The sequence below is a fragment of the Sparus aurata genome, chromosome 17 (genome assembly GCF_900880675.1).
Source record: "Sparus aurata chromosome 17, fSpaAur1.1, whole genome shotgun sequence".
NCBI lineage: Eukaryota > Metazoa > Chordata > Actinopteri > Spariformes > Sparidae > Sparus > Sparus aurata.
Window position 1 is genome coordinate 37,826,001 of NC_044203.1, and position 10,207 is coordinate 37,836,207.

The 10,207-nt window shown below is 48.1% G+C and overlaps 1 protein-coding gene across 1 annotated transcript; it reads left to right on the forward strand.

Moving 5' to 3' along the window:
* The first annotated feature begins 6 nt into the window (after positions 1–6).
* Positions 7–8,268, forward strand: LOC115568122 (vegetative cell wall protein gp1-like). The gene is made up of 7 exons (XM_030395204.1): positions 7–151; positions 1,152–1,260; positions 1,665–1,733; positions 2,733–2,798; positions 4,262–4,327; positions 4,896–5,044; positions 5,641–8,268. The coding sequence occupies exons 2-7, from the start codon at positions 1,162–1,164 to the stop codon at positions 5,702–5,704; spliced, it is 513 nt and encodes a 170-aa protein (XP_030251064.1). The 5' UTR covers positions 7–151; positions 1,152–1,161; the 3' UTR covers positions 5,705–8,268.
* The last annotated feature ends 1,939 nt before the right edge of the window (positions 8,269–10,207 follow it).

The following is a 10,207-nucleotide window of genomic DNA, read 5'->3' on the forward strand; positions in this document are numbered from 1 at the left end:
CCGACCCGGTCCGAGTGGCTCTGCTCGTCATCTTCCTCTTCATCCTGCCCGTCGTCCTCCTCTTCCTCGCTCTGCGCTTCCCTCGTTTCCGTCGCAGTCTCTTCTGTCTGGGACCCAACAGCCCGTTTCACAAAGCTCGCCAACACAACCGGTAACACACTGTGTGTGTGTGTGTGTGTGTGTGTGTGTGTGTGTGTGTGTGTGTCTTTCAGTTTTATTTGAAGTCCTTCTTCAGTATGAATAAACTGTCTCTAAACATTAATAATGTGTATCATATGTGTAAGTGTCCATATGTTGGTGTACAAACATTAATAATCACGTCTTCAGTTGAAAGAACGACTGTGAAGAATCTGAATACGTCTATAAACAGTCATTTCATTCTTTATAAAATAATAATATCAGCTGGTGTGTTTAGAGTTGGTACATCAATTCTAAATATAATTTCATTTTTATATTTTTATGATCAGTTATTTGAAAAAATCCTTTGAAAAGTTCTACTTTTTAAGAAGAAACTGAATAAATTCTGAAGTTTTACTTGTTTTTTTTACTTCACTTACTTCTGATCTGTTGATGCTAATCAAAGCTAACTGTGGCTCTGATTCTCTCAACTCGTCTGCTGTGTTTTCTTACCCACAATGCAGTGTGACTTACTGTGAAATGTTGGGTTTGGAGTTTGACCCCGCCCACGTCTCCAGGTACTGCTGGTCCTCCTCAGACCTGCTGGGTCCGGCTGGTGCTGGTCTGTAGTCTGTCCCTGTAGAACCAGAGAACTGAAGGTTTGAATGAAGGTTTGAACCTTCAGCTCTCTGATCAGAACTTAAAGCTGCACTGATCCAGATTCAGGAGCTGCAGACCGACTGATGGATCAAATACTGAAGTCAGATCTGCAGCTTTAAGTCCGTCTGTTGGTGTCGTTGATTTAGTTTCATTAGAGTCGCCTACAGGTCAGTGATGTCGTGCTGATGTGTGGTCAGCTGACAGAGAGGTCGCTTTTAATTGGAAGATAAAGTTCTGACATCGATGTTAACAGTCGAACCCAGTGACCTCCTGTTCCAGCTGTGACCTCCTGTTCCAGCTGTGTGTGTGTGTGTGTGTGTGTGTGTGTGTGTGTGTTTATGAAGATTGATGTTTTGGATTTCACTTCCTGTCAGGACGCCGGTGATGGAGCGAGTGGACGGCAGGAACGGAGAGCAGGTCCGACCTCTGAGATACCACCTGAACCCTCCCACTGACATCCCACTGACCCCGCCCCACAAAGAGGTAACCACAGCAACCTCACCTCCACTTACTCCACCCCCCAGGAAGGTTCCAACAGACCTGATAGGACGTTTGATGAGTTGTTTGTCTCGGGGAGTGCAGATGCATGTGGGATGCAGGCAGCTAATATTCACGTCTCATATCATCGTTACAAATGAAGGAGCTTTTGTTCCATCTGAAACAGGAAGTTTAAGTTTCATCTGACCTGATGAATCATTTGAGAAAACATCTTTCAACATGGTTTTATTGTGAAAGAACAGGAAGAAGGAAGTGACACAGCCGCAGATGTTTGTTCTTCCTGTCACATTAACGCCTGCTCGTTTGACCTTTGACCTCTGGTAGACGCTCCTCTGCTCTGCATGTCTCAGCCGTCACTCTGCTTCTGCTTCCTGTTTCTCTCCTATCAGGTTCATGACAGACCTGCTCCTCCCACTAAGCCACTCCCCCCTGACCCCGCCCTAAAACCCCCACCACAGGTAACCTGATCGGACCTCACCTGGAGGTCCGACCGTCTGTTTGATCTGATCAGTTATCGTCTGCTTTGTGTTCTGTGTCGTCTCGTCTCGTGTGCTGACCGTTGTTCAGTTGTGTTTGAGTCTTTTGGCTGAAGTCGAGGTCTTCACGGGTCCAAATCTGTGGACCTGATCTGAACCAGAACCACATAAATCCATCTTAAATGATGACAGTCAGAACCGGTCCAAATGACGGCCGATCGTAACAATCTGTAACAATCTTAAACCAAAATCTGGATCTGATTTCCTTTTAACGTCACACTTCACACTCAGTGACGATGATAACGATCTGGATCTGGACTCAAACAGGTTCTGTAGTCTGTGAAGGTCGAACTTTATCCAAATCCAGAATTCATCCAGTCGAGTCGGTTCTGGATGTGACGAGATTACAGCCAATGATCAGCGTCCTTCACAGCCAGCCTCAGAAACACTGCTCCTCACAGACTTTACATCATGACAGTGAACACATCACGGTACATTATGACGGTCTGGAGGTCGGGTGTTTGGACCCACACAGACCTGATTGGATCATTTGGACCTGGTCTGACTCAGACCTCAGTGGATCGGACCTGTGAAGACCCGTCGAGTCAGTAAGAATATGATGTTGATTGATGGTGTTTGTGTGAAAAGGTTCAGATTGATTCAGTTTGTGGCTCAGCAGGTTCTGAGTGTGACTGCTGACAGTTTGAGCATGAAACAAAACAAAACATGAGATGTAGCGTCACACTGTTCACGGATCAGAACATCATCTGGTCTCATGTGCTGCAGCCTCCGGACCAGCAGGTTCTGGTTCTGGAACTTCATGAACTTTAACTTGACAGAGACTGAAACACGTTGAGGCTTCATGTTCACCAGATTCATTCAGAACAAAGAGAAAAACAAAACATCAGGATAGAAGCAGAACAGAACTTTGGACCCGGTCACTGACCTGCTGCTCTCTCACTTTTATTTCTGCTGCTTCAGCAAAAATCTGCTAAACCGCGACCAGCCCCCCCCAGCAAGGCCCTGCCCCCCGACCCCTACAGCCAGGTACAGTCACCTGTCACCTGTAGTGTGTAGTGTTCCTGTGTGTCCTGTTTGTCTGCACCACACGTAGCTCAGCTCACAGCTGCAGCGCCACCTGCTGGTCCAGCTCAGCTACAGACTCCAGCCATCAACACGTCAGTCCGTCTCTAAATGCTGCCTGACTTCCTGTCAGTTGACTAATCAATGAATCCACGGATCATTTCAGCTCAGTAGCATCAGTTCATTGCTGTTTCAGTGGATTGGTTTTATATTTTAATGACACAGTTAAACGGCTCGTTTGGAGCCTGCGAGCTCTCACCGTGACTGTAGCATGGAGCTCTCACCGTGACAGTAGCATGGAGCTCTCACCGTGACTGTAGCATGGAGCTCTCACCGTGACTGTAGCATGGAGCTCTCACCGTGACTGTAGCATGGAGCTCTCACCGTGACTGTAGCATGGAGCTCTCACCGTGACTGTAGCATGGAGCTCTCACCGTGACAGTAGCATGGAGCTCATACTGTGACGGTAGCATGGAGCTCATACTGTGACGTAGCATGGAGCTCTCACCGTGACTGTAGCATGGAGCTCATACTGTGACGGTAGCATGGAGCTCATACGGTGACGTAGCATGGAGCTCATACGGTGACAGTAGCATGGAGCTCATACGGTGACGTAGCATGGAGCTCATACGGTGACGGTAGCATGGAGCTCATACGGTGACGGTAGCATGGAGCTCATACGGTGACGGTGGCTGCAGGACGAGTTGAGCAGATTTTCTACAGGTTGTAAAAAGCTGCATGGTGACGCAACGCTAACACGATAGCTAGTATCTGTTAGCACTGTGAGGACAGTTTGTTATCAGTCTGTGTGCTGAAATCTGAGAGAGCTGCATGAGTTTACTTCGTCTCCGAGAGTTCATCCTCTGATGCATTAAAAATACACTGCCAGAATGAAATGTTGGCATGTTACGTTCCTGAGACCACAGACGTGTTCAGTTTGACCAGTCATACGTGTCATACGTGTCATACGTGTCATGTCAACATCTGTTCTGACGAGTTGGTTGACTAACAGATTCATGGTGTGTTCATGTGAACGTCCTGTAAAGTCGGAGCAACAACTTGGAAAGTGACAGATGTTGATGTGACGTGTTGCAGAAACACGCTGGACACAAGAAGACGCCGGGTTCACTGTGATGTGACATTTATTTCCAAATACTGAAAACAAGTCGAAGTGTTTTTTAAAAGCTCTGAGAGAGAAAATGTTGCTCTCACATTACGACGGAACATGAACACACCAGAGTGAAAGTGAACTGTCACATGAACGCAGCGTCAGTGCACGAGTCTGTCTTCATATCTGCACGGATCTTATTTAATCTGACTTTGATGAAGATGTTTTTGAATGACGGACTCAGCATGCTGCCGTCTGTCTCCTCCCTCCTCATCACAGTGTAAAACGTCTTCTCTCTTCCTCCTCACTAACCTTCCAGCTGCGGGTGAGTCGGCCAGCTCCACCCAACAAGCCCCTCCCCCCCGACCCCGTCTCACCTGGACAGGTACACCACACTGGTGGCTGTTAGCATGTAGCTCGCATGTACTTAGCATGTAGAAAGAATGTGATGCACGTGTGATTGATGGTGTTAATCTGCCTGATTGATCGATGAGTGTTGGTTTGATCAGAGACAATCAATAGAGGTGATCAGTTGGACATGAACGCTGAATCAGACGTGTGGCGTTCAAGAACACAAATGAGCCTCAGCCGGCCCGGTTTCTGGTTCTGTATCCATGGTGATGAAGTTTTCTGCACTTTGATCCAGTCGCTGTGACGACGTCGACGTTTTTATTCTTTGATTCAGTTCAGTTTGTTGCTTTTCTTCAGCCGCTGTCACTTCCTGCAGATGTTTCACAATAAAAGTTTACCATGAAAGCTTTTTGAACTAAAAGGCTTTTAATCTGAAACATATTGACAACCAGTGATGAAGAGGAAGTAAGTAGATAAATGTTTGTGTTCAGACAGATTGTGTTGAAGCCTTGTTACAGCGTGAAGCAGCTGAGCAGAAACAGAAGCAGCTCACAGCTGACACAGTCTGACGGCCGTGTGACGTCATGTGTTTCTCTTCTCAGGTCCCTGTTCCACCCAAACCCGTGGTGCCTGTTAAGCCCCGCCTCCTGGCCCCAGTGCCCCACCCCCATGTGCCCCCTCACCCCACCTACACCACCAACCCCAAACCTCCACCGCATGGAGCCGTCGCACCTGCAGCTGCTCCCAACAGGTGAGACTGAAACAGCAGCGGACATGTTGGACAGGAAGTGACAAAGAGACGCTGTCTTTGAGGGTCAGGACCTGCGTGGTTCTGGAGGGTCGGGTCCGTTGACATTTGAATCGATACTTGTTCCTTTTCTCGATACTTTACTTTCTCTGTAATAAAAGATGTCACTAGTCATAAACACTAGAAGGCTGATCAGGTGAGACGGCAGCTTCTCTGCAGGACAGGAGGCTGTTCAGAGAGCTGGAGCTGCTGGACACAAGGTTCTGATCCACCTCGACCCAAACACACAAACTGATCACAGTACTGAACCAAACTGACAAAAAACAGACATAAAGGAAGTGAAATGATGTTAACTTAGCTTAAAGCTAACTCTGCTACAGCTAACAGGCTGTCAATCAAAGAAATTAATGGTTTAATTAATATTAATAATGATTTAATTAATTCATTATTTAAGAATTTTCGATCAGCAGAATATTTGCTGGTTAAGTGATCGTTGACTGACTCAGTGTTCTGTCTGGTTTCTGTTGGTGCCGGTCCGATGGACCCTCAGATGATGGATGTGAATGTTGATGAGTAACCGTGTTGTTTCCTGTCTGCAGGCGTCCTCCGGTTCCTCCCGCTCGACCCGCCAACCCTCAGAAAGTGGACTCGTCTGCTCTCTAACCTCGGCCCGGCCCGGCCCGGCCCGGCCCGGCCCGGCCCGGAGGCTGCGGAGGGACCTGATGAAGATGATGATGACTGTGATCCAGTTTGCACTCAGTCGTCGGATTTCTCTCTGCTGAATGTAAATAAATGTTGATGTGTGTCCAAAGCTCAGTGCCTTGCTCAGCAGCACGCCGGCAGAGATGATGAGGACTCTGACCGCCGGCTGCCGCAGATGATGTCACATTAAAGTGTCTTGGTGATGAAGCGCCCCCGGAGCCGACGGCTTCAGTGCCTTGCTCATGGACCCTGAGACGGGAATCAAACCTGCGTGTCTGAACGTAGAGACTAGTTATCAGAGCGGCGCAGTGACCTGCTGCAGGACGCCTGCAGGACGCCGAGCTGCGTCCTCGAACTCAGAGACTTTTTTAATTGTTTTTCAGCTGAAAACGTGAAAATCTGAAGAACGCAGAAGAATCGTGTTCAGTCTGCAGACGAGACGACGGCTCAGCTGGATTTTAATAAATGAGATTCTGTCATCATGAAGTTGGACTGAACCTTCCTCTACTGGACTCAGTATTTATTCTTCAGATGCTATAAAATCACAAACTCGTGGTTACCAGAGGTGGACAGTGGAGGTTCTGTAGAACTGAAGGTTCTGATGGACAGATGACCCGCGGTGCCGTGGATGATGTGTCACTCTGAGATTTTAAGAATGAAGTAAAAGAATTTGAGACAAAAGTCGTAAATCTGGAGAAAAAGAACTGAAATATAACTTTCTGAGAATAAAGTCAAAATATTTGAACATAATTCCTGAAATATTAAAACTCGTCTTCAAAGTGTCTCGACTTCCTCTGAAGACGTTTCCACAGTTCTCAGTGTTTCTCTGAATGTTCTTCAGACTTGATTCTTCAGTCTCAGAAACACTCCGTCATGTCTCTGAACCATCAGGACGGTCCACAGACGTGTTGGACCGGACCTGCTGACACCTGAACAGGTGGTGTTTCTCTGTAGTCGGACTGTTGAAGCCTTACCAGGAGGACTGGTTCTGACCCAGTAACTCTGTGCTGGATCAAGATTTTATTTTTATAAACCGCCTTGAGACTTCTTTAGGAGAGTCAGGAACGTGATGAATGTTGCTAAAGTTACGCCAAAGACGAGCCGTGTTACATGTTCCACGTTTAAACACGAGATCTGAAATAAAGATGAAAATTGTTGCTACAGCTGCTTTTTATCTTCAGTGATCAGCTGAGAAGACACGACGTCAGAGCAGAGACCAAAATAATCACCAGACAGAAAACAAGTTTAAAGGAGCAGAGAGGAGAGACCTCAGTGATGATGTCACAGACGTCTCTGCAGCTAGCATGCTAACAGCTAGCCTCCTCACAGTCTGACAGCCTGCAGCTTCAGTTCATACTGAGTCTAATAATCAACAACATGAACTCATAAATGTGAAGAAAGGAAATATTTTCATTATAAACAGAAAAATCCAACCGTCCACCGTCTGAGCTCCAGTTTGTGTCTCTGACTGAACTCAGATCAGTTTCATCTGCTCGTTAACTCATCGTCACACTCTCTGGACTCAAACTGAGTCACAGTCACCAGAACAGTTCTGGTCTGTCTCCACAGTCTCTCTGGTTCGGTCCAATAGTCAGCTGGTTGGTCCACTTGTTAACAGCAGCTAGTTGCTACAGAGAGTATAGTGAGCAGCAGTTAGTGGTTGTGCTGCTCAGTGTAGTACAGGTGACGCCTTTAAAGACGGTGGGAAACGGGACGTGTTGCCTTTTGCAGTTTCTGTGTTGCTGCTGTGAGACGTTCACTGTCCTGTCATTTTGAGGAGGTTGCAGGTTTGATTCCTTTAAGGCTCTCCAGGTCACAGTTAGAGTCTGGAGTACTCGAATACTTTACTGCACTAAAAGTAATGTGAGTATTATCAGCAGCATGTACTTAAAGTAGAAGTACTCATTATGCATTCATCTGTTTGCTGTCAGTGTTTTTGTATCTGATGTTTGTGGGTTCATATTCCTGCTGCATTCACGTGTACGTGTCATTTTACTATCGATGTTTTAACTCCTTTATATCCTGTTGGCTGCTTTAACCTGCAGCAATGCATCATGGTCTGTCAGATCATCACGATCAACCTGCTATCTGCTCTCAGTTCACCTGTTCACCTGTGGACAGCAGCGAGTTCACTAACTGTCTCTGAGACGTGTGTAAAGTTGCATAATATCTCAAGTTAAATACAAGTACCTCCGTTTTACTTCAGTACACCTGAGTAAATGTACTTAGTTACTTTTCTGCACCAGTTGTGAGTAAAAATACTTTTTTAACTTTTGAATGTGTCGGTTAAAGTGTCTGAAAGCTCCTGATTGGACACTACGAACATGTGAGAACGCCCCGCCCACAGGAAGTGATGTCAGTTCCCTACGCTGTCAAAGATAGAAGAAAGAAACTGACGAGTCTGAGTGATCATTCAGGTTGATTGATTGATTGATTGATTGATTGATTGATTGATCTGTATTGATGCTGTTCACATATTTGCTGCTAGAGGAAATATCCTCAATAAACCGACTGTTTCTACGTCATCAGTGTCATGTTTTCATCTTCATCAATATCTTCATCAATATCTTCTGTCTCGTTCAAGACGCTGCAGTAAGTCGGCGGGAGTTAGCTGACAGTCCTCGTACACTTCCTGCCTCAGTGCTCAGGTGTGTGTGGTGCTCAGGTGTGTCTGGTGCTCAGGTGTGTGTGGTGCTCAGGTGTGTGTGGTGCTCAGGTGTGTGTGGTGCTCAGGTGTGTCTGGTGCTCAGGTGTGTCTGGTGCTCAGGTGTGTCTGGTGTTCAGGTGTGTGTGGTGCTCAGGTGTGTGTGGTGCTCAGGTGTGTCTGGTGCTCAGGTGTGTCTGGTGTTCAGGTGTGTCTGGTGCTCAGGTGTGTGTGGTGCTCAGGTGTGTCTGGTGCTCAGGTGTGTCTGGTGTTCAGGTGTGTCTGGTGCTCAGGTGTGTCTGGTGCTCAGGTGTGTCTGGTGCTCAGGTGTGTCTGGTGTTCAGGTGTGTCTGGTGCTCAGGTGTGTCTGGTGTTCAGGTGTGTCTGGTGCTCAGGTGTGTCGGTGCTCAGGTGTGTGTGGTGCTCAGGTGTGTCTGGTGCTCAGGTGTGTCTGGTGCTCAGGTGTGTGTGGTGCTCAGGTGTGTCTGGTGCTCAGGTGTGTCTGGTGCTCAGGTGTGTCTGGTGCTCAGGTGTGTGTGGTGCTCAGGTGTGTCTGGTGTTCAGGTGTGTGTGGTGCTCAGGTGTGTCTGGTGCTCAGGTGTGTGTGGTGCTCAGGTGTGTCTGGTGTTCAGGTGTGTCTGGTGCTCAGGTGTGTCTGGTGCTCAGGTGTGTCGGTGCTCAGGTGTGTGTGGTGCTCAGGTGTGTCTGGTGTTCAGGTGTGTCTGGTGCTCAGGTGTGTCTGGTGTTCAGGTGTGTCTGGTGCTCAGGTGTGTCGGTGCTCAGGTGTGTCTGGTGCTCAGGTGTGTGTGGTGCTCAGGTGTGTCTGGTGCTCAGGTGTGTCTGGTGCTCAGGTGTGTCTGGTGCTCAGGTGTGTGTGGTGCTCAGGTGTGTCTGGTGTTCAGGTGTGTCTGGTGCTCAGGTGTGTCTGGTGTTCAGGTGTGTCTGGTGCTCAGGTGTGTCTGGTGCTCAGGTGTGTCTGGTGTTCAGGTGTGTCTGGTGCTCAGGTGTGTCTGGTGCTCAGGTGTGTCGGTGCTCAGGTGTGTCTGGTGCTCAGGTGTGTGTGGTGCTCAGGTGTGTCTGGTGCTCAGGTGTGTCTGGTGTTCAGGTGTGTGTGGTGCTCAGGTGTGTGTGGTGCTCAGGTGTGTCGGTGCTCAGGTGTGTGTCTGGTGCTCAGGTGTGTCTGGTGTTCAGGTGTGTGTGGTGTTCAGGTGTGTGTGGTGCTCAGGTGTGTCGGTGCTCAGGTGTGTGTGGTGTTCAGGTGTGTGTGGTGCTCAGGTGTGTCTGGTGCTCAGGTGTGTCTGGTGTTGGGCTGCAGCTCCTCTTCTGGCCTCATGAAGCTCCTCCTGCTCTTTACTGACTTCCTGTTCTGAATAAAGTGTACGGCTGCTGACCTTTGTCCCAGTTACACTTCCTCTCTCCACCTCTTCTTCACTCTGTGCTCAGATATCTAAGGTTTATTTGTCTCCAGCTGGTCAAACGTTTTTGAGCCCTCTGGAATCATCCCGCCCACCTTCTGCACCTGTCCAACAGGTGTCCTCCTCCTCCTCACCTGAGCGTCCTCGTCTCAGCCTCACACTTAAACAGAAGTATGTTGCAGTCATCACATTCTTGTTGTGAGAGGACACTTCACCTGTCTGTCTATCACACGAGGACTGGACCTGCACACGGCTGCTGTCGGGCCTGTCGGTCTGTTTCCTCTCAGTCTGATCTTCATCATGAGATGAAGACGGAGCAGCTGAGGGTTTTAACTCGACTTCCTCCTCGTGTCAGCGTTCAGCTCAGTGGTTTGTTTGTGTGCCAGAGAGTGAAACACGAGAGCG

Excerpts from the sequence above, each read along its gene's own strand:
- LOC115568122 (XM_030395204.1), top strand. The coding sequence starts at position 1,162 with ATGGAGCGAGTGGACGGCAGGAACGGAGAGCAGGTCCGACCTCTGAGA. Across the intron at positions 1,261-1,664 it reads TGACCCCGCCCCACAAAGAG|GTTCATGACAGACCTGCTCC; the intron begins GTAACCACAGCA and ends CTCTCCTATCAG. Across the intron at positions 1,734-2,732 it reads CCCTAAAACCCCCACCACAG|CAAAAATCTGCTAAACCGCG; the intron begins GTAACCTGATCG and ends CTGCTGCTTCAG.